Below are 23,632 nucleotides of genomic sequence, written 5' to 3' on the forward strand. Positions count from 1 at the left end.
GAATTTCTGAAAGGCCGGCGGCCAAGCCGTGGGCTTCTGCTGGGACCTAAAAATAACGTGATATTTTTGCATTGGGCAACGCTCCTGCACTTACGCCTGAAGATAATAGTTTCATCCGTATATGTTTTCAGGACTGCGATTTATTTCGGGCACGCCCAGTTTGAAAGTCCCAAAATCCCGTTTCTCAGCGTGCAACGGCCCGGGAGCGGTGTTGTGGGGAGCCCGGAGCCGCCCGGCCCTGCAGTGCGGGCGGGAGGGGCCGGCGGGGCAGCCGGCCGGGCACACGGGCAGCCGGTGGGGCACAGGGACTGCTCGTGTTGGGATAGCTTTTCAAATGCCTCAATTTGCACAAAGCATGGGTTGATTAACAACATGGAGTACTGAGCAAATGCTTACAAGAAGTCAGTCATAGTTAATCGTTTAGTGTATTTAAAGCCTGTTGAAATAACGGAGCTATTAATGGCAATGGGAAGGACATTCTAAAGTTATCTTGAAGGTTCCTTTTCTGGCCTTTTATAGCCTCATGTTTTGGCTACTGCCGATGTAGTATTTGTGTGTTTGGCAGAAGGGTGGGCTTGACTGAGAAGGGTCGTTCCTGTGCTGTTCTGCTTGCAATTCAAAATGCCTTTTGCGTGTTTGAAGCTGCAGCGTGTTACTTTGCACAGGGTTTTGAGTCTCAAATGCTTTGTACTCTGAGCTGGTGCAGGCGAACTCTCTCATTCACTTCATGAATTTTGCATCGTTGCTCTCTAACGCTCTCTGGCTAATGCAATGTATTACCTGTCTCAGCTGTGCTTGCAGACTAACTGGATGTGATTTGTGCACGGTGTTTCCAGTAGTGAACTGCTGGAAGTGACCTGAAGTAAAGGCTTCTCATTAGAAGATCTGTACTTGGTAGGACCAGATTTGTCAAAGGTAGCCAACGAGCTGCGACATTTTTAGTTGTTTTTTTTTTTTTTTTAAATCCTATTTGTTATCAGAGCTGTTGCCTTGACTCACTAAACCTGTTTTCTTGCCAGTGCGTGGTGCAGATGAGAGTAGATGTTTGGTTCACAAGCTTGTTTGGGTGTTTGGAAAGCACTGCAGTTCTGTGAGGTGCTGCAGAATGTTAACATAGCAGTGAGATTGTTCTGGGCTATGTTATGTACCTTTGTGTCTGTAGTTCATAAAGATGACAACATTATGTTGAAAGGTGCGCAGCCTATTTTGTTGCTTAGGTTGAATTTCAAATCTGTGTTTTGAAAGAAGGTTAATCAGAAACAAGTGATTTTTCTTGTAAAAGAAAAGTCTGCTTGTTACTGTTACAGGTATCCTGCTAGATGGCTTTAGCTGATGTGGTATTAAATCAAAAGGGATTTAGTATTATACTAGGGAGAGCGGGGTTACTCTTGCTTTAACGCTTCTCTACAAGAGAAGGTTGGACTTCCTCTGTTCTGGGGCAGTTCCTGTTCCCGTGTCCTATGCTGAAGTGGTGCAGAGGGCTGTGTCTGAGCTGGAACAGCCACTAGGAAGTAGCTGGAGATGCTCCATTTGTTCTTTCTTTTGCTGACTAGAGTAGAGCATTACTGTCTCTCAGCTCTTTGGGATGAATGAAGGCAGGTTTCAATGCTGAGGCAGCTGTGGGATCTTGCTTAAGAGTCCTGTCAAACCAGGAGTGTTCTGTAACAACAGACACCCTACAAGAAACAAGTCACGTTCTGCCAGCTATGTGATGTGAATTTTCCCTTCTGTTTATCTGTGTTTGCACATGCACAGTGGTTGGCAACACAGTGGATTGGTTGTCCTTGCAACTCAGCTGCCCCTCCTGGTGGTGTGGCTCTTGGATATAAAAGCAAGAGAAAGAAAAATGCTTCAGACAGACATTGGAAAAGCCCCTCGCAAAAAAAAAAACAAGTCTTGAGCAGATTTAATAACTGATTGTATTTTAAATTATCTTAATTTTGAGTCACAAGGTTGATTAAAAAAAGGAATAGGTTTTCAAAGTAGATTGGAGTAAGCAGTTTAAATTACAGGTTGTGTGTGATAATGCAGCCTTGTAGGCTGGGTTCTGTGCAGTCTGATGTTTTTTACTGCTTAGCTCTAGGGCAGCTTCTGTAGTGGATATTAAAGACTAAATGATGAAAATATAGCAGCTTTAGAAGGTTCATAGATAGTGTGGCTTTATGCCATGATGCAAAAGCACAGAGTATAAGCCTTGGGGTGAAGCTCAGGCTTTTTTGTAGGGCTTTTGGTCAAATAAACTGTGAAGGTTTAAAAATGTGTTTGTGGAGTTTAAAGTTTGGTTATTGAGTTCTGTTTTAAAGACCATGTTATGTGATGATGGTTTTTAGTAAATACACTTCCAAAGTAAACACCACAAGTCCTTTACAAGAAGTATGGTTCCAAGAAAAACTGACAAGAGCTTTATAAACACCATTAGCTTTAAATACAAACTGATTTACGTTATGATGTTCCATTTACACAGCAAGTCACGGAAATTGTGATTATTTGCCATCACCGCTGCATAAATGTGCATTCCTGTTGCTGCTGCTGCTTCTCAGACCATCTCAAACCTGGCGGATCTGCTGATGTGTATTTGACTGCAGAAGTAGAAATGGGCACGGGACAGCAGTTGTGGGTAATGAGTGCTACAGGATGTCCTGGAGTTAGTCCCTTAGTTGAAGCATCATTTTACATCTGCTGTCAGTGGGTGCTGGCGAGCACTAGAGGTTAACGTTCTCAAATACTTGTCAGACTCTAGTAAGACAATTGCTGTAAAATGGTAGTGGCAGCTGAGGATACCTCCCCCTCCCAGTTATGCATAACTGCCTCTTCCAAGAAATGACAGCTCTCGCCATAGTCTTTGCTAGAAGAGCAGAACATGAATGCTCCAGAGCTGCTTCAGTGCACAGTTAGATGGGTTGGCTCCAAACTCCTTCAGCAGTGGTTTACTGTAGCTGATGCTGCCTGATGGCAGGTGGGGTTCTGGTGTTACCTGTGTTGCTAGCTGAGCTGTGGGAGTGCTACCTCTGTCAGAACGGCAGTAACTAACGTGTTTCTGATGGAGGCAGCATTCCCACAGCTCAGCCAGCAACAGCTTAACTGGAGAACATAGTACGGCCACTGGTAACATCCACTTCCCGAGACCAGACCAGATGCCTTCTGCTTGGCATCATAAGTCATAGGTGGTGGATTAAAATGAGTCCTTGCACAGAAGGTGCAATGCTACTGTACTTTGGGCTTCTGAGGACACCCTGTCATGGCCACCTGTCCCCTTGTGTTTCAGAGGACTCCTTGCTGAATCTGTGTTTTGGGTTGGGAAGGGGAGACACTGTTGGTCTGGAGACTGGCAAACTCTACTCTCTGAAAACTCAGGGGTGGTGTCCTGCTGCCAGTGGCTCTGGACTGTGAAATGTAGCAGAATGGAAACTGTTTGCATCTGCGTGGCTGCTCGCATGTGAAAGACACAATGCTTGGGACTGTAGGAGTTTATTTGTTTGAGTTCTGTTGAATCATCATTAACTGTTGCTTGGGTGGAGGCTGCTGGGCACATTCCCGTTGTAAAATCTCCAGGGGTAGAACCCAAGCTTCAGGAAAAATACTTCCATGATTCACCTATCTTTTTTTATAACATGTCTGTTGCAACAGTTGGCCTGTGCTGCGTCTGTGTTATGCCTCACTCAAACTAGTGTAACTGATTTGGGAAAGCTACGGTAAGATAGGACACTTTGCAGAGCTGCAGTTTTGATACACATATGGAAGTTCCTGTATTGTTTACTCTAACATTCTTTAATGTGTCAGAATGCCATAGGGAAATATTTACCTTCTGGACTTAGAAATAGTTGATCAGATTTTAATACTGCCTCACACTGTTGCTTTCACTTTACATTTGCTTAGTTTACTTTGGAACTAGGACCCAGGAGAAGCCAAACCCTACCTATTCTGTTCTCTTAGGATCCAGGAGGCAACTGAAAACTTGAAATAACCAGTGAAAAAATCAAGCTTTCTAACATCTTTGGAAAAGAACTATTAATAAGGGAGAATATTTTTTTTCCTTTTGCTCTATACTTTAAGTGAACACAGCTCAGAGACTTGATGCTGTTGAGCAGACTGCCATATCTGCTGTCTTTGGAGCTGGAAGAGGATAGTTTAGATCACACAAGATGGATCCAAAGTGAAATCCCTTCACAGAGTGTAAAAGACAGAAGGGTTGAGGTAGCCCTTACATGTACCTTCTCTTGTCTTTGTAGTCTACTAGTGAGCACACTTGGGCAGCATCAGTGAAATGGAAGGCCTTCTTTTTTGGCCTCTTTTGTACTTTGGGCTTCTGAGGGCACCCTGGGTAGCCTGGGCAATGTGCTTTGCACTTGCAGCAGCATGCTTTGCACAGTGAACTGTTGGCTGTATGTGAGCTAAAAGCCAAAGTAAGTCTCAGCAGTGGTGGGACAATTTTCTGTGGTGTCCCAATAGTACTCTCTAGCTCCTTTGGCTGTTTTTATAATGTGAAATCCTTGGGACTTGTCCTGAAAAAAAACTGAAAATCTGACTGTGGTGTTTCAGGTAAAACTCCCTGGAGTTTCTAAGACCAGTGTTGTGAAACTCAACCTTTCAGATAAGGAAGAATAAAAACATTCAGAGGAGAAGATAGGAACATTAACAAATGTCAGCCATAGGCAGCAGGTGGTGTTTGCAGTCCCTCAGATTTTATAGTATTATCCTATATGTGGTTATTTTATTTTCTCAGTCTTGGAGCAGTGTGAAAACTGAGTGCCTTCTGGAAATGCAGATCTAGCACCGAGGTGTTCAGAACCACCTGTAGGTACTCAGGGATCATTTTAATAGAGCCATATGCAAATGATTTTTTTTTTCTGCCAATGTACTGACATCTGTTTCATGCATCATTTGTTCTTTTAATAAAAATTCTTTTTTTTTCTCTCCCACCCAGCTTCTTCCCTCCATTTGCACGTGCACTGGAATAGTGGCTGTTTTAATAATTGCAGGAGTTAAACTGGCCTCCCACAAACATGGCAGACGAGGACCTTATTTTTCGTATGGAAGGAATTGATAATGCTAGATCGACTACAGCTAACTCTGGAAATTACCTTGATGCTAATAGTGATGATGAAGACAATTATTTTATCTGTCCGATAACGGATGATCCTGTTTATAACAAGTCTGCCAGTATAAAAGATGACAATTATTATAGCAGCTTAGCAAAAACTGAACAGTATGGTTCAAGCTCTTCTCCTAGAAACTCTTTTAGCTTTAAGGTAAGTATTGGCTCCAGCCTTCACTAAGGTTTTGGTTTTACTTAGTTGGCATGAGAGATTCTCTAACTGCTTCATGTCTTGTAACTAACATTTTTCAATACAAAAAAATAACATCTGTTTTTCCAGACCTGCAGTTTCCTATTAAGCCAATAGTCTGACACTGCCATTGAACTGCATACTGTCCCTTTCAGTTCAGTGGGAGGTCTTCATCTACAAGCAGCAGATTCCAGGCAAACAATTCACTGCCATTATGATCAAACCATTAAAAAAGCAATACACTGATCTGGAGATTTAAAAGGTGATACTGATTGTAAGCTAAATTGGGGCCTGGCAGAAGATATGTTATTATGGATTTGCCAAGCAAAGTTAACATTCCGTAATATTTTTATTTGGACAAATAAAATAGCAAGTGATAAAATTTTAATGATAGGTTTTCAGATTATTGTTCCTTCTTAGGGAGCTTTTAACATGTTGATTCTTGTGCTTGGATATGAAGTGTCACACTGGCAGTAATTCCTGCTGGGGTACTTGAACAGTATCTGACCTTTTTGAAATGAACAGCAATCACAGCATCGCAGAGAGGTCAAAGGGGCCGTAGTTGGTGCTTCTTTGGCAGTGTGTCCTGTTCCACCTTTGCACAGATCAGGCCAGGCAATGGAGGCAAACCCACACACAGGCCATGGCGCTTCAAGAACACCAGTGACACTTGCTCTTTAGATTAGATATTCCAAGTATGCACCATTTGTGGTAAATTGGTGTCTCTTACATTTTATCTATACTAGGATTTAATGTGTTTTATTAACACATTTATTGTGATAAATATTAACATATTTATTTAGTAGATACTCTAAATCTTGGTCATGCCTATTACATGCTTTATTTCTGGAGAGACACCAGGTGTTTTATTTCAGTCAGGTAACATATTAAGCAACATGTTAAAAGTGAAACTGTCTTGTCAGCAGTAAGATTTTTACCAAGGCTAGTTAACAGAAACATTACAAGGTACATATTCCTAAGAAGGTAAACAGTAAAAGTTTAGTATAGATAAGGGGACAGATGCTATATATGCTATTAATAAGCAAGTTAAGACCTGATATGGAACTTAGTTTTCATTTGTACATTTTAGCACATATTAAACACTTGCCTCTGGGTTTACAGTGTGAGTTCTGAGTCATGTGGCCTGAGATAAAACTGATAAGGATTTAAGAAGTTGCAATTATTTCCCCTTTCCTAAGCTATCATGTTGCTTCTGCAGAATATACATGCCTGTGCTTTGGCCTTCACAATGCCTCGTTTGGCATTTTAGCTCCTATCACAGATAAAATGTGTTGGCTTGAGATGTGGAGCAAGCAAGTCTCCATCTGCTGCTTAGGTTGCAGGAATGGTGACTTGTGGCACAGAGTAAATTGGGCAGCCAGGACTGGTAACATCTTAAACCACCATGGCCTTGACTGATCCGAGTCTACCTCACGGACCCCAAAGCTGATGGCAGTGTGGCCCGTTGGTAATGCAGTGCAGAGACAGAAGAATTACTATTAATTATCCTTGTTCAAACAGGCCTCAACAATGTTTAAATAACTAGTTAATAGGCAAGACCCTTTTAACACATTTTCCGATAACAATAATTGCCAATTGGTTTGTTCACATTCTAAGAATTAACTTAAATTATTAAAATAAACTGAGGAGTGGCTTTTAAGTGGATTTTTTTTTAATTAACAAAGAGAACAGAGACTCTTTGTCAATTGTTTGTCTTATCACGTTTTTTCCTACTTTTATGTCTCTCATGCGTCCTTTAGAATGACACACAGCATCGTTCTAAGCACGGCTCTGTGGTTGACCATAGTCGGGTAGGTTAAAAAGAAAATGTGAACGACATATCTAATATATGCATTAAGATTTCTTTTACCCCTTTATGGCCTTTTTTTGTTCATTATTTTATTGTCTGGGAGAACTGCTTGTCTCAGCCCATAAAAATCACTAAGTCAAAACTAAAAAAGCTATCTCTTAAATGAAATAATACCCATATTTTGTTCTCTACCCTGAAATATTCCTTCTCCTAGAGTGTGTATCTGTAGTTGTTTCTTCACAGTATTTCCTACTGTGGACAATAACAGAATGGATGCAGGCCACCTACTTAGTGTGTATGGCAGCTGTGTGCCTGCAGCAGGAGAAAAATTGCACTGTTAGCATCATTTCCATGGAGTCCAACTTCTGTTTGTTTGAGGATTAGAATACAGTTTTTGTACAAAGCACCTCACAAGATTAAGCGCAAGTAATTAATTTGTTTAAGACATTATCTAGCACAGACACAGATCATCTTTTGGAGAGAGACCCTACTCACAAATGATTTGACATAGATAACTCACCAAGCAATACTACTTGTTTTTATCTCCCTGTTTCTTTCTCATATATTCAAGTATAGAAGTTCCCAGTGAAAGGCGTATCATCACGTGATCTGAGGCAGCTTCATTTTGATATGAAACATGCAGGAAATATTTCTCAGCATGTCTTTTAAACTTGTTTTATTTGTTGTATTTATTTATTGTATGGTCTTCTTTATGCTTATGCTGGCAGCATATGCCATTAGTTACAGAACATTAAAAATTGAAAACAGAAAAGTGAATGAATATAATCTAGGTGTGACTTGTTACTGTTTGCAGCACGTGTTAGAGATATTTGCAAATTACAGCAGGTTTTGAAAATAATATTTGATATACGCTAAACCAGATACTGTTCTCAGTAACTTTATGGTGTTGCAAATTGAACTGAAACCTGTTGCTTTATATTTCTGAACTGTGTTTCATTGTACTTGAAGCTATAAAATGTCAGAGTGGTCCTCTGTACCACTTGATCCCTGCTCTGAAGGGTGGAGTCTTGGGAATTTGCCCATTTTTATAGCATTTTGCTGTTGTCGTGAGCTGCGGCTGACTATGAATTATCTGCTGGTTTGTAATTTCTTCAGGAAACCTGGAAACATGCAATTCAGAAAGCTAAGCACATGCCTGATCCATGGGCAGAATTTCATCTTGAGGACATTGAGACGGAACAAGCCACTCGTTACAGGTTTGTGGGTCTTTCTGCTTTTTATTGCTGGTGTTAAACAAAATGTGCTTGTTTATGTGAGGACTGTGTTTGTGTGGTGCAGAACATGTGTATTTACATGGCTGAAAAACTTTCGATAATGCCCAGATTGAGTGTGTCTCAACTGGATCTCCCAGGAATATGTAAATATTGCACATCATCAGAAAATAAACCTTTCAGCAAACCAGTGTCCCATTCTTTTTTTCACCTAAGTAGTATCTGTGAGTTACACCATACAGAGAGGAAGCAAGTCTGAAAAGTATTTTCTAGTTGATTTATTAATGCTGTAAATTTAGTCTAATAAGGAAATGAATCCCAATAAAGAGGCAGCGTACTTAATTTAAATAGTTTAGAAGAAAAAGCAATGTAACACACTGTGCCTTTCCCAAAATAGCAGTGTCACTGTTGCCTGTTCATGCAGTATTGCTGCATGTAGCTGGAATTTAAATCCTTATAAAGCCCAGAATAGCTCAGTATGGTGTACGTGCTGAAACTGAGTTTGGCCCTTAATTTTTTCTGTATACTTTAGTACAGGCTTTGCCAAGACATTTACCCTACTGACACAGGTTTCTGGGTGGAAGGGGTAGGAGTTAGAGGCCAGTTAATTACCACTTAGCATCAGTGTTTGGGGAGGCCTCCCAATCACATGACACTGCAGTGCACTTCTTCCCCATAGAGTGCATCTGTCCCTGGTCAGCCACACAGTCTTGAAATAGTTTGCATATTTTAAAATACAATAAGTGATAATATCGGTTTAGGGCTACCCAAATACCCTATTAAAAGGAGATGTGTTTGATGTTCCTCTTTCCTCCTGTTTTGTCTGCTGCAAACTGTGGTGATACAGAATATATAAAGGGATATCTGGGTGTTTGCATGTGTGAAGTACTCAGTGCAGGTTGGGGGAACTGAGCTGGAAACAATCATGTGTTGGTGACTCAGCCACTGTGGTTCTCAATTTGGCTTTTACTGGGCTGGAGTTAAGCGCGTGGGGAGAAACCACAGTCGTACTCTTTGTGTTATCATAGGGTTGTGCAGGGACTTACTCCTTGTGTGGTGCAGTGTTGGGCAGTTCTTGGCCCCGCTGCTTTTCACAGCCACACCTGGTGCTGTGTTCTGCTCACGTCCTCCACAACCCTGCAGCAGATTCCCAGCCAGAACCAGATTTATGCAAGCTCAGGTTTGGAGGGGACAACCTGTCCAGTGTGTAGGACTTAGTACTTCAGGGCAGAAAGAATATTACCGCCTGAGTGTCACAGAAGAGATGTAAAGCCAAAGCAGGTAAAGCCTAATTTGTACTGTTGCAAAAGTTTAGCTTGGGTAGCGGAACCTGTTCATTGTCAATACGATTCAGTGTCATTTCAAAGAGCTATACATTTTTCTTCTTTCCCACCTGAAGTAAGGAGGACAGGAGTGTGATGGGAAGACTAGAAGTTTTTGTGTTGGAGTGGCAGCAGCACTTTTTAACAGTCAGCTACAGATAAGGAAGGATAGATGCTGGAGATGGAAGGATTTGGGTTCCCTCTGCGTTTTTATAAGAGACATGTCTGATTTTGCAGGTACAATGCAGTTACTGGGGACTGGGTTGAAGATGAAGTCCTCATCAAGATGGCTTCACAAGTAAGATCACACCATCCTTCATGTTTATTAGCAGCCAAATTTGTCATTTCTTTCCTGTTACTAAATGGTGGCAGCAAGGTGTTTTCCTCATATAGAAGTTTTGAAGTCTCACTGTCATTCTTTTCTCCTGCCTCTCTTTTTCCTTGGCACATCCATTATGTTTTGGTGTCTCAACAGCCTTTTCTCCCCAGAGTAGAGTAGAATACAGAGTCAGCCCTTTTCCATTGACAACATGAGGCATTTGTTCCTTTCCCAATGATCTCCCTCCAATTTCAGACCTCTCATTTCCTTCTGGCCTCATCTCTCTGCCTGGCAATAGTCCTACTGTTTTGCATGCTTCCAAATGATTTCTGCACTTAGGATGAAAACAAGCGGAATTTTCAGTATGTGTGAGTAGAAACTACTCTTGCTTCCCAGTTAAATCATGGGGTTGGTGATGTGTTGGAGTCACCTTGCTGTGTGCTACTGACATAGTATCTGGCATCTGGGGAGGTCATGCTTTGTTGGGCACATCCTGCACAGAAGCCTCAAGGCAGAGAGCATGAGGTCTGTGAAGCTGGCTTCTCTAGGCAGTAACAGCAGAGCTGTCTCCAAACTGGAGAGAGAATTTAAATAGCTTCTTTAGAAAGATGTGTGACATCTGCACCGTGGGATACTGAGGGGGAGCTTATTCCTAATGTCTCTTCCTCAGATTCTTACATATACTGCCAGTGGGTTTTCACTTTTCTTTGATGAGACAGATACTGTATAGAGCCTGTTTGAGAACTGCTTCTGTGGGATATAAAGGGGAAGACATAGTTTCGTCTCCTACTGGTTAGAAGATAATCTTGTGGAAATGTCAATGCTGGTTTTTTGTTTTTTCTTTTTCTCTAGCCTTTTGGCCGTGGAGCAATGCGAGAGTGCTTCAGAACGTAAGTATCTGCTGGCTTTATCTTTTTTTGCCTCCATGCAGTATTTTCTTCTGTGGTGACTCAAATTTCACTTAGGTGTGGTGGAAATTGTGTAAAGTGTGGCTCCCCATTAGCTCCCTGCAGTGCCTCTCTAAAAGACATACCTGAGGGATTTATTCCTGTTTGTGTGACTTCAGCCACAGCACAGTGAGAGGGGTTCAGAAGGCAGAACATTATCTTAAGGGAAGCACAAGCAAGCGTGATGCCTGGCTTTGGAAAGTCAAGCTACTGCCTGTACTGGAACTGCAATGGGATGGATAAATTGCAGTCATGTCCACTTCCAGCAAGTATGGTCAGCCTATCAATTAGCAGTTCTTAGATTTATGCTATTTCCACCATCTGTTGGAGGCAAGATACTCATAGAAGTACAGAAGCAACTACTTTATTCCTGTGTCCCTCGTGTTCTAAAATATCTTTGAATTTGATGTGAGGCCATAGGTATGTGCAATCTGAAGGCCAACTTAAGGCCCATAGCTAGGCAGAGAAAAGGGGAAAGAATAGTTGGATGGTGCAATCTCAACTCGGAAGCCTCCCTTGGTAGAGAAGGTTTTCCACCCAGAGTTTAGTTTGAATCACATGTACTAGAATAATCCTGTCCTCAGTAAGGCAGAGCTTGAATATTAACAGTTACTCTTTCAAAAAGGGTAAAGTTTGGGTGCAGATGGAGGAGGAACTTCTCTTTCCACAGAGAGTGTTAGCAAATACAGTTGCAGGCATCAGCATCCAACTGTAGATCAGTTCATACTAGAAGAGTACCCCACCCTCCTCAGGCTCTGGAAATTAATGTTTCCTGGAAAACATACATGTGTGTGTGTTTAAGGCTGCTCCTCTGTCTTTCCAACTACAGAATCCAGAGAAACAGCATTTTGTGTCTGGTTTCACTTCTGGAAATAGAGAAACTTCTGGATAACAAAACACGATGTTTTGAACTTGAAGAAAAAGGGGGAAAAATAACCCCTCAGTCCTCCAGTTTGGCATTGTTTCAGTATCAGTTCATGCTCGTGGCTCTGATCTTAGGAAGTCAGATAGAGACAGCAGTGAACAAAGCCTAGGAAGTATCAAATCTCAGCCTGCTGACATTGTTGCTTTCATTGCTTTTAGCTCTTGTTTCTGAATGACCAAATTCCCCTTTTACAAAATATCATGAGTAGTGTCATAAACAGAAGTATATATTTGCAGCTTTGCCTTAACCTCTTGTACAAGGGAAAAGAAAGTTGGCTTCCTGCTCCTGGATTTTCCATAGCTCGTGGTGGTGCACTGATATTTCCCATCTAGAGCTCTCTCTTCTGGGTTTTTGAAACTCTGCAATTCTTTAGTCATTACAGTGACAGCATTAGCTGCCCTTGGCTCAACCAACTTCAGAGAGTGTTGGCTTTGGAAGAGCACATAAGCTGCCTTGTTTTATGGAGAGAAATTTATGGTGAGAAATTCTTATCTCACTTGATTGTTCTTCTTTCCAAGGCCTATGTTATAGCAACTGTCTGCCTGGCCCAGCAGGAGGATAGACAATCGAAAGTTGCTTTGCCTTTAGAGCATCCCTGTACTTCTACCTCTGCACCAAGGTCTTGGGAGGGAGAGAAGAAAGGAAGGAGAGGGACAGCTGAGACTGAGTGCTGCTACTTGTTTCTCAAAATGTACAATTTGCCATGTCACAAAGAAAGGCTCAGAAAACCGTTGTTTGTTACTGAACAGAATGTGAGAACTGCTCGGCAGCTGCCTGTGCCTTCATCCAGATATTCCTCTTCCCCCTTCAGACTGGCATGGCGTTGCTGGGGTCTCCACAGTAGAGATGTTTTATACCTTTTTGCCATCTTCTCTTTTGAAATAAGTTCTTGGGAGAGCTGAAGGGAGGATGAGTGCTTTTTCCCTTGAGTCCTATATAAATGGATGAGGTTGCACTAGGAAAGAAGACTGTCTGGGTGGAAATTCTTGATAACAATGGGAGCTTTTCCCCATTTGACTTGAATGTTGGCACCTTCTGCGACCACTGGGTAACTGCTTAATCCATTTGTTGGCAGCCAGCAGATTCTCTGTTGTTAAAGTTGTAAAGTCCTTTTTTTTTTTTTTCGCCTGCTCTTTAGAAATCTGTGGATTCAAGATTTGCACATAAAAAAACTTAAAAGCCACATCATAAAAATTGTCATGAGCAGTTTTCCTTCTGATGTCATGGGGGATATGAAGTAGTCACCCCTGTGTATTGAGAAGGCAACAGTTTGCTCTCATCATAGGAGAGGATTTTCTCCTCTCAGATCATGCTTGAAAGGCCGCTACCTGTTAATTTCTGTAGAAAATTATTATTGACATTAGGACAGGGTGTTGAGGTGGCACCAGCCCTTTGTACTCTGGGTTTGAAGGAAGTGGGGAGGGAAAAAAAATGAGTAAGTGAGGAAGTTCAGGGTAGAACTAACTGCAGTCAAATCAAACGGGCACTTTGGCACGTCCCAGCCATTTGTATGGAAAGTCGCTTTTTCCCTTGCCCCCTACCTGTGTTTCACTTTTCAGCTAGAATGTTCGGTAAATAACTGAGGTTAGCGCTGATCTCAGGGCCTGGCTCTGTCTGTGCAGGCAAAGAAACACGGAAAATTGAATTAAAGTTCCTGGTTTTCAATTCACCAATGATCAATTTGTCTTTCAGGAAAAAGCTGTCCAACTTCTTACACACACAGAACTGGAAAGGTGCCTATAACTATGTTGCCAAGCAATACATAGACAGTGTGGGCAGGGACGTGTATTTTGAGGATGTCCGACTTCAGATGGAAGCAAAACTCTGGGGAGAAGAGTACAACCGGCACAAGCCACCAAAACAGGTACATTCAAAGATCTTGCTAAGCAAAAATGTGGTCTTGCTCTCCTATTAGATTAGTTTTCAAATTAATTTAGAGAGAATTACTTGTTCACATTCCATTAAATTTAATTACTTAGATTCTTCTGCCCTACTGTATTTTCCATAAAATGGCAGCTGATTTTTAATGAAGTAAATGCAGAAATTGCTTTATATTTCCATAATTAGGGACTATGTGTTTGTGAATATCTGAGTGTTCTCAGCTGTTGACTGAAGACCGAAATAAAAGTGTGTTTGTATTGCTCTTTTTGATATTTGCCCAGCTGCTTTTGAGATAACCAGAGATGTCACAGAATTTGTTGCCAGCAGCAGTCTGAGCAAATACTTAACTGTTAGTGCTCCAGTGCACTTAAGGTACACACAAAAATAAAAAAGGAAGCCAACACTTACTAAGAATTTTTCAGAGGGATTTGTTGCAGAAGTGAGCTGAAGTGACTGCTTTCAATTTATGGAATACCTCCAATAACCTAACAAGCATGTGACTCTTCCCCAACTCCCTTGTTAAACAGACAGATCTTTGCAGTTGTTTGGCTTCTTTCATGGGGAAAGTTTTCACAGCTGGTGGATTCACACACACTTTGATCTGAAGATGGTATTCTGTTAGTCATTGTTTATCTTCTTTCCCTCCCCAGGTGGATATAGTGCAGACCTGTATTATTGAAATGAAGAACAGACCTGGAAAGCCTCTTTTTCATCTGGAACATTACATTGAGGGCAAATACATCAAATACAACTCAAATTCTGGATTTGTGCGAGACGACAACATTCGTCTTACTCCGCAAGTAAGGCTTTGTTTAATGCTTTCCTAGAGTCTGCTGCAGGGGATTTCTTGGCTCTTATCTAGAGGTCTTGCATTACTGCCAAGAAAGGAAACTGCAAGCTTTCCAGTACAGTGCCAAATTAATTTCTCTTTTTGCGATATGTCTGCCCCTTATTTGGGGCCTACTCTTTCAAGCGCTGAGTACTTCTTTATTGCATTTCAGTGTCTGATATTAGTTGAGTTGAACATGGCATTTTGGAAACCTTAAGCCCTTTGACTAATTATAATTGCAGGCATCGATATATTTCAAACTCTCTTCAAATTAAAGTGAGGAGAGAGACCTCTCATGTACTATGAAATAAATAGTCTTCTGGTGCCTCACGTAATGTACAAAAGGAGGTGGCAGACACCCAACTCATGTAACTAAACATCTAGTCCATTTGCATATATGTTTTTTTCAGCTACAACCTCTGAACAGCTGAATCTGAGATTGTGTGTAGAAATACAAGTACAGATTTCAAGTGATTCTTGGATCTCATAAAAGAACTTTAAAATACTGGTGAAAAATGCAAACAGGTCAGCATAGCAAAGGAGTGTTTTACTGGGGCTTGAGGGTTTTGTTCTTTTCACTTTTTTAGTTATTTGTCATGATGCTTAATGTAAGTAGAGGGTTTATGTTCTGGGCTATCTTTCATATGCTGAATCAGTGCTGTGCTTTCACAGATTGGGAACAAAATGTTCTATGAGATTTGCTGCAGTTAAAATGTTTGTCTGTTGCCACCAGTCACCTCCCCCAGGCCTGGCAGTGCTTTTTGGAGGCCTTCCCAGAAGATTCCTAATGTCTCAGCTTTATGCCAAAGAGAAGAGCTTTTTATACCTGATTCTTGAAATGCTGCATTTAAAGAGTTCCAATGTGCATTTCATTATCTGATACACAATATAGAGCCAAATCAGCCATTCAGGGGAACCTCCCAGAGGGTGTAGTGGGGGAAGGAGAATTTGTGGGGATACTCACTTTTTTTTTTTTTTCCTTTTCAAAATATGGCACAGCTTTGCCTGTTAGCAGGAGGAAATAGTGTCCAAGGGCTGCAGAGCTCACAGTTCCACAGTAGTTCCCTCTTCCAGGCAGCTCTCCACTTCCTGAGGTGAAGGCTAGAGTGGAGAACAGAATCTCCAGTACAGGAAGGAGGAATAAAGCAATCTCCTTTCCCCTGCACGTTCTCACTGCTGCTTTTCACCATACCTCTTTTAGCTTGTTTCTGAGCAGGGACAGGTTGGAAAAGCTATATCCTTTTAGTCTCTCATTCCTTTCATCATGGTGTTTATACCAGTCATATTTCACCAATATGGTTATCAGACTTCTTTATCCATTCATAAGAAATGAATGTGTTGTTTTCAGTAGATAAAGGGTGAATTCTCTCAGATGTCTTCTATGGTTCTTCCCAGGCCTTTAGTCACTTCACCTTTGAGCGCTCAGGACACCAGCTGATTATTGTTGATATCCAGGGAGTTGGAGATCTTTACACGGACCCTCAGATCCATACAGAGAATGGTACAGATTTTGGAGATGGCAACCTAGGTAAAAACAATGATCCTTTTTCATCTACAAATGGATGCTTGTTTTCTCTTCCCATCTGCCTTCTGGGTAGTTGCTACCTGGCTGAGTGAGCTGGCACATTTCTGAGGGTCTTGCAAACAGCTGGGGAAGTTCTATTGTAAGGAGTCCCTGAAGAGGGCAGCTGCCACACAACGGCAGATCTAAAATGAGAGCTAATCTCAGCTCATGTCTCCTGACCTAATCTTAAAGTCATGAAACTAGTAGTTTCCTACGATGTGAAAGCAACAATTGTGTTCTTGAATTTCCTTGCGACATTGTAGAAATGGATACAGCTGAATGTGGAGAGATAAGCCTTGCATATTTTTAAAACTCCGGGTGTCCATCCATGAAGTTGTTCATAGGGCACAGCACATTTTGTAAGCAGGATTAAATTTAAGCATGTTTCTCAATGATGCATCTAAGTTGATTTATTATTATATCCTGTGTATACATAGCTTTTGAAGATTTTGGAGAGAGAGTGAAAAGCCCTTACAGGTGTCAAAATAAAATGTAAGTGTGTTTGAGCTGTGTGTGCTACAAAGCATTTTCTCTCTTTCTACTTTGACTTTTCTAAAAAGGCTTTGGGACTTGTAGCATTTAGTAACCAAACTATCATATAAACTTTGAGTAAACCCTTTCTTCACTTTTTTTTTTTTTTTAATGCTATAGGTGTTCGAGGTATGGCCTTGTTCTTTCATTCACATTTCTGCAACAAGATTTGCAAAAGCATGGGGCTTGAACCATTTGATCTTTCACCCAAAGAGAAAGATGCCTTGGATTGTAATAGAAAGTTGCTTGTAAGTGCTTGATAAGAAAAGTGTAACTAAGCAGTATAGCTGGTTTATTCTAACTTTAGAAGACCTGTAAATAAAACAAAAATAGGCTATTTACATGGCAAATAAGACCACCTTAGTCACTAATGTTGCAGTTTAAAATACAGAAGTTTAAAGCTGAGTTACCTATACTTGTCTTTGAATTAATGCTGTAACTTTAGTTAATAGGGATCCTTGTAACACATATAGTTAGGACCAAGTATATCTTTGAAGGGTAAAATCATTAATTGGTATCTCACAAACCTAATTTGTGGAGAAAAAAAATAATAGATCTGCTGGTCTTTAACTGATCTTAGTTTCAAATGATATTAGTGGGAATAGAACTTGATGAAACACCTTAAATGAAATTCAGTCCTAAACAGAACTCTCTCTGACTGTAACAATGACAGGACTTGGTATTCTGTTAGGATGTAGAATTTTTCAAAGCAAATTGTTGTGTATATGTGTGCATATTTATACTCCCCCTTTTGTAGAGGACTCCTAATAAACACTCATGTTGGCTTATGTAGCATGCTTAGCATACAGAGAAGCATTATTCATGAGACTTTCTTGTTAATTTGTCAAGGAATCTGCTCAAACAATTCTCCGTGGCACAGAGGAAAAATGTGGCAGCAGCCGGGTGAGAACAGTCTCTGGTAGTCGACCTCCTCTGCTGTTCCGCCTGTCTGAAAACTCTGGAGATGAAAGCATGAGCGACGTAGCGTTTGACTCTCTACCCTGCTCTCCTTCCTCAGCAACCCCTCACAGCCAAAAAACGGACATGCTTAGTGAGTAAGCCCCATATATAACTTCCTTGGGGATTTCTGAATGTTTGGCAGTGACTTGTTTTATTTTGTTGGTTTTAAACACAAAAGCATGTTGTATTTAGTCCAGAATACTTGTCTCTAGCATTTCTCTTTGAGAAGAAATGAAACTAAAAGTACTTCTATGCAGATAGTTAATGCATATATGTTTCTGTGGAAAAACTGTGGTAAAATTATGGTATCTAGAGCTTTCTTCTCAAGCACATTATCCTTAAAAATATTTTTCTTCCTAGATTGGCCTGTTTTTAATGAAGTAGATAACCTGGTTCACAGAGACTATGATCAGCTTGATAACCAAAGGGTGAGTGTTTTTCCAACAGAAAATAAGATTGCAATTCCTCAATGTGTCTTTAAAGAACTGTCTGAAGGCTGTGTTCAGTAAAAGCACGTAAAGATGCTCTGCCTGCTTTCATTGCTGCAGGTCATGTTACCTGCATGCATTTGCTGTTTCTAGTAAAGGAAGAACATTTTATTTTAAAATGTTATTTATTTTTTCCGCTCTAGAAATTTATTTTCATCTATTGTATTTTAATAGATAAAGTGTGTGTCTGTTCCCCTGCCTGCATGTTGTGTCTTTGGCACTAATGCCAACTGCTGCGGTATGAAAGCTAAACAGAATCCCCATTGATGAAGTCTCTGCAAATACTGGTGCTGTGGGATGTTAGAGAACCTCACCTGCAATAATGAGGGCCTTAGTACCAGGCACTGTCAGTTACTGTTTTATCTTTTAACTGGCTAAAGACTGAAAACTATATTAAGAGGACTCCTGGTTTGATAAAGTATGAGAGTCGTTGATTTTTTTTTTTTTTATGTATCTAGGACAGCACAACATACAATCATTTTCATCCAGCATATCCATCCAGCATGTCTCATTGAACCAGTGGAAGGTTTTCTCTGTGGGAAATGTCAGTCTGAGATCCGTACAAAGGATGGGGCTAATGCTGTGATGTTTTGTTCTTACCTTCTGTAGGATTTTGAAAATGGTGGAGACAGCGGATATCCCAGTGAAAAGAGAAGTGAGCTAGAAGACCTGGATCACAGAGAGAGGGTAAGAACCTGACTCTGGGTTTAACAGAATTGGGTCTGTTCATACTTGAACTGCTTCCATAGAAGAATCTTATTTTTTTTACCCCTCTTGATCTAGACTTCGTAAAAAGAGGAAACAGTTGGAAATAAATTCCCACATGTTGCAAAATTACGTATTCATCTTGGGAACATTAATGACACTTTTACAGGAAAAAAACTATTTGTAACGAGGAGCTTAATTTCAAACATCACATGTGATTGCATATTGCTGTGGATTTTTTAAGTATACTGTATTGCATTTGAGAAATGTAGCCAGCTTCTTGTTGTATGGAATATGTCAATATGATGTACTTCCAGACTCCTTTACCCTCTCGAGTCTCTATGACTTTTTATGGCTTGAGAGCTCACAAAACTTAATGTTGTTATCAGTTAATAATATCCAACTTTAGGATTCCTGTGGGTTAGTTTGTTACTCCTTTAAAATACAAATTTTTAAATAAATGCTTTTTTACCTGAAGATCTTAACTAGATATTTAATTAGAACATAGGAAAGAGAATACTGCTTCCAAAGATACTGCTTCAAAGGTGACAAAAGCAGTTGAGGTATTTGTCATGGGATATCCAGTTTACAGGATTAAAGCCTGGGTGTGTCATATTCTTTACCATTCAGTATGTTTCTTTTTATGTTGTGATGCCACTGAGAGAAAACAATCCCGTGGAAGGTCTTTTGGTCATTGTCACTATTAATTTTGCTGGATCAGAATAGTCTAGAGGGATAACTGGCACACATCAGTTGCTGCAGATTAAATGATGTAAATCTTTACATTAACGTAGGCCCATTCAAACAACAACCGAAGACATGAATCTGATGAAGACAGCTTGGGAAGCTGTGCAAGGGTAAATAAAGCAGAAATGTTCATAGACTGAGTTTGCCACTCTGCCTGTCCTTTGTTCCACTCATCTGCCATCTGAGTTCACATCACTAAATCAGATGTCAGTTTTCCTTCCTTTTCAGCTACAGAATGTGTTTATTAATACTAACTTACCACTCTGTGTTGTTTCTCTTTTTTTCTGTCTTTATTTTCCAATTAAAGTAGTACAGTTATGAACAAATTGTCACCTCTGTAACTGCTCCCTGACATAAATTAGTGATTATGCGTGGGTTTCTCACTTAAAAGAAATTATAATTCTATGGATTTTTTTCCTGCCTAACTAGATTGTATTCATTTTCTGCACTTTATTTTTAGAATTGTGTCCCATATGTGGTTGGATTATTTTTTTTTTTAAATGTGGAGTGTTTGGAATATGTGACAGCAGCTCTCTCCACTGTGTATCTCACTGAGCTAGGGAAGACCAGACCTTCTTGTATTTTTTTTTTTAGAAAATATAGCTTCTGTGATAATTAGTTTCTGTGGCTATAAACTTAAACAAATAGCTCTATTCTGCAAGTGAGGAAACAACAGAGATTTTACAACAATGAATACTTTAATTAGATATGCTTTTCAGAATTTTCTTGTAATGATTATATATTGCTGTTTCAGGAAATTGAAACAGCTTTAACAGACTGAAATTCTGTGCCAGCAACCTTCCCTATTCAGTTTCCCCTGCATTACCTCCAAAGGTTTTCATTCTGATAGGATTGAGTTAGGCTACTGTTTCCCATATATCCGTTTTGTTGAAAAGTTGTTTGTTCTCATTTATGTTAAACATCTGAGAAGCACCAATGCATACATCTGCCTCTCATCTTCTGCACTGTTACTTCTAATTTTTCTAGAGTTGTAGCATGCAAGCAGCATTTAAAATGTTTTGAACTCAAATTCTGACCAGAACAGTATGGGTTTAATTTTTGTGTACATGGATAACCTCAGTGCTTGCAGTGTGACTATTCAGGTGCTTATTTTTATAAGTACCTTTGTTTCTGATTCAGAACTTGAAGATAATGCTTTGCTGCTGTCATTTATGGAGGATACTTTATGTTAGAATTAGAAATAGAGGGCTTTATATGTGTCGTTAGTGAAGAATAATAACCATTTATTCAGTTACTAACCTGACTTTTGAAAGCTGTGTCTTAAATTACAGTATTTACTAATAAGTAACAATATTAATGGAGGCTTTGATTTCTGGATGGTAATCCATATGAACAGTATGGAAATTTTAATTTTGGATAGAAATAATAGTATATTCCCTATTTCAGATCAGCGTGGAGAAATGGAATCTCTACAACTCTTCCAGAGTCCACATCCACAGACCGTCGTGTGTCGCCCAAGAAATTCAGAGGCTCAATGCACTGGAACTCGAAAAGAAAATTGGGAAGTCGGTCCTTGGGAAGGTAAGATGGGTCTAGTGATGCTGTTCTTCCCAACTGGAAAGAAACATTTGTATTTATTACTTACTTAGAGGTGTTGCCCTGCATGACTTATTTGTGCAGGTAAAAATAAATGTCTGTAGCTTTCTGTCACCTAATCATATTTTATAAGTGACATGTAAGCTCAGGAACCCATGGATTCTGTCTGCTTTTGGACTTGGAACATCTGGGTTCCTTTGGAAAGGACTGTGCTGTTTCATCTGCCTTTCCAGAGACATCATGCAAGAGGATCCAGTGGGATAGATACGGTGTGTCTGACCCACATACCTTGCAAATAGGCAGGGTTGGGCTCCTGAAACACAGTAGTGTGGACCAACTCTTTTTACTCTAGACTATCCCAGACAATGCAAATGTGAAATAAGTTTGGGTTTATGTATGAGCTTAAGCCCACACTCAAAACACATGGTGTAGAACTTCCTGAACATCCTGAAGGCTCGATTGTTCTCAAACCTTTTGGTTTGAGAAGAAACCTGACTTTCCTTTGGGGAGGCGAGGAAAAAATTACGTGTTTGGAATGAAATCCTGCTCCCACTGACAATAAAAGCTTCAGTAGTAAGAGGGTTTTACCCTGGATAACGTTCTTGATTTTCTGTGCCCCAGGTTAATTCCTTTCCTGTGAGGGCCCTTGCTGTATGCAGAAGTTTGTGACCTGTGGTCGCTGCTGTTTGCCGTGCTGGCTGGCACGTTAGGTAGTTGTAGGCTGGATGCCTTTAGCTATGGCTCCCTCCTAAAGGTCTCAAAGGCCCCAGCAGATCTGCTGGGACAGGCCCCTAAGACCTGGTGCTCTGGTGTGGCAGCCTGCTCTGATACTGCTCAGGGTGCATGAATGTGGGAAAACGTTGTGGAGCTACTGTCTTGCTGAATTAAGTCTTTTATCTCTAGTAGTCAAGTTTGTAAAGCTGTGTGTAGCTAAACTTACAGAACTGGAGAGGCAGCTGCACTGCATATAATCATCACATTTTGTCTGTTTGATCTATTCGGGCACAAGTCAGGCTCTGAGTCCTTGTGTTATGAAACTAGTCCTCTGCTCAATCACAGAGGTACAAAATTAGCTTTAATTAAGTAGTGACCTCAGAGAGATATTTTGATGTGTAAGTAAAGCATCAGCACAGGGCTTTTGAAGCAGCAGATCGATATTTAATACTTATGTGTTTCCTGTATAATGCTGTTCTAGGTTCATTTGGCCATGGTTCGCTATCATGAAGCTGGGCGTTTCTGTGAGAAAGACAAGGAATGGGATCAGGAGTCGGCGCTGTTTCACCTGGAGCGTGCTGCAGACTGTGGGGAGCTGGAGGCCATTGTTGGCTTAGGACTCATGTGCTCTCAGCTGCCACATCACATTCTTTCTGAGGTCACCCTGGAGGTAAACAGAAAGATCAAAGAAAATGACAAAAAGCAGAATTGTAGTCCATTGTAAAAATAATGTAAGAACAGCAGGAGATGGAGACAAAACAACAACCATAGTTAAGTGTACTGTAGCCTGTTCAGAGAAAATAGATGTCTTTGTAATTAAGGACTTGGTTAAAGCAGCAAAAAATGCTGTGTGTTCCTGGTTTTGCCAGCAAATTACTGCATAATTTTGGGAAGTTTTTGAGGTGATCTTTACTATTCAGCTTCTTAGCTTCTGGTGACTGGGCCTGTTTCTCAGACATACTGAACAATTGCAGCCATTACTGATTTAGAGAAACTGCATTTAATGTTAGAGGAAGGAAGGGATGGTTTTACCTAGAAATACACATTTTAAAGGTTTTGTTTGCTTTACTAGGACACAAAGGAGAACAGAAATAAAGGATTTGATTACTTGCTGAGAGCAGCAGAAGCTGGAGACCGGCCTTCCATGATTCTGGTAGCAAGAGCATATGATACAGGTGTAAATCTTGGTTCAGACAGGTACTGTGTGTGACTTGAGTAACTTAACTTGGTGGTACTCCATGGTGGGGTGGGGGTGGAGAAGCACTTGCTGCATGTCTGTCATTCACATAAAGAGCTGCTATGAAGGAGTGTTCTTGAGTCACTTCAGACTTAGCCAGCTGTAAACAAAAGCAGCATTTAGGCCATGATATATCAACACAGAAGGAAAATCAGAGATGATTTCTGCTGTTGGCTTCACCTGTATGTTTGAGTTTAACCCTCATACCAAGGTTGCCCAATGATAGCCAAGTTTTTTTTCTCTGAAGTTGGTGACTTCACTGGGAGATGCATACTTAAAAATTGTGAGACCAGGGGGGAAAAAATGAACACATAGAACCCTAAAAATCAGTGAAAAGTGTTTACAACTGCCATGGCTCCTTCTTAGTGTTTGGTTTTTGTTTGTTTTTTTTTTTTTAAAGCATAATTTCTTTGAAAAGTGGTTTTTGTTTTGCCTAATTAGGCTGTGAAAGATGCTGTAGAACAGGAGAAATAGATGAAGTTGGAAAGCGATTATAGATGAGATGCAGTCAGATGAACAAAGTATTTGTCACAGTTGCAGTCTTTCACTGCTTCTCATAATCAAAGTAGGAATGGAAAT

At 40.5% G+C, this 23,632-nt stretch overlaps 1 protein-coding gene across 3 annotated transcripts in view; it reads left to right on the forward strand.

Annotated features, from left to right (window-relative positions):
• Positions 1 to 23,632, forward strand: part of EEF2K (eukaryotic elongation factor 2 kinase) — a 28,579-nt gene that overhangs the window by 246 nt on the left and 4,701 nt on the right. The window contains exons 2-17 of one of the 3 annotated variants that reach the window (XM_065850454.2): positions 4,925 to 5,249; positions 7,046 to 7,096; positions 8,212 to 8,312; positions 9,887 to 9,947; positions 10,821 to 10,858; positions 13,533 to 13,704; positions 14,372 to 14,521; positions 15,946 to 16,078; positions 16,766 to 16,893; positions 17,495 to 17,696; positions 17,966 to 18,033; positions 18,703 to 18,780; positions 19,593 to 19,655; positions 20,953 to 21,087; positions 22,298 to 22,486; positions 22,889 to 23,013. In XM_065850454.2, the coding sequence (XP_065706526.2) occupies positions 5,004 to 5,249; positions 7,046 to 7,096; positions 8,212 to 8,312; positions 9,887 to 9,947; positions 10,821 to 10,858; positions 13,533 to 13,704; positions 14,372 to 14,521; positions 15,946 to 16,078; positions 16,766 to 16,893; positions 17,495 to 17,696; positions 17,966 to 18,033; positions 18,703 to 18,780; positions 19,593 to 19,655; positions 20,953 to 21,087; positions 22,298 to 22,486; positions 22,889 to 23,013 (1,940 nt within the window). In that variant the 5' untranslated portion in view covers positions 4,925 to 5,003. The remainder of the gene's footprint in view (positions 1 to 4,924; positions 5,250 to 7,045; positions 7,097 to 8,211; positions 8,313 to 9,886; positions 9,948 to 10,820; positions 10,859 to 13,532; positions 13,705 to 14,371; positions 14,522 to 15,945; positions 16,079 to 16,765; positions 16,894 to 17,494; positions 17,697 to 17,965; positions 18,034 to 18,702; positions 18,781 to 19,592; positions 19,656 to 20,952; positions 21,088 to 22,297; positions 22,487 to 22,888; positions 23,014 to 23,632) is intronic. The other 2 variants (XM_071814966.1, XM_065850455.2) reach the window with 2 other exon arrangements.

This window comes from Patagioenas fasciata, chromosome 15 (assembly GCF_037038585.1).
Source record: "Patagioenas fasciata isolate bPatFas1 chromosome 15, bPatFas1.hap1, whole genome shotgun sequence".
Lineage (NCBI taxonomy): Eukaryota > Metazoa > Chordata > Aves > Columbiformes > Columbidae > Patagioenas > Patagioenas fasciata.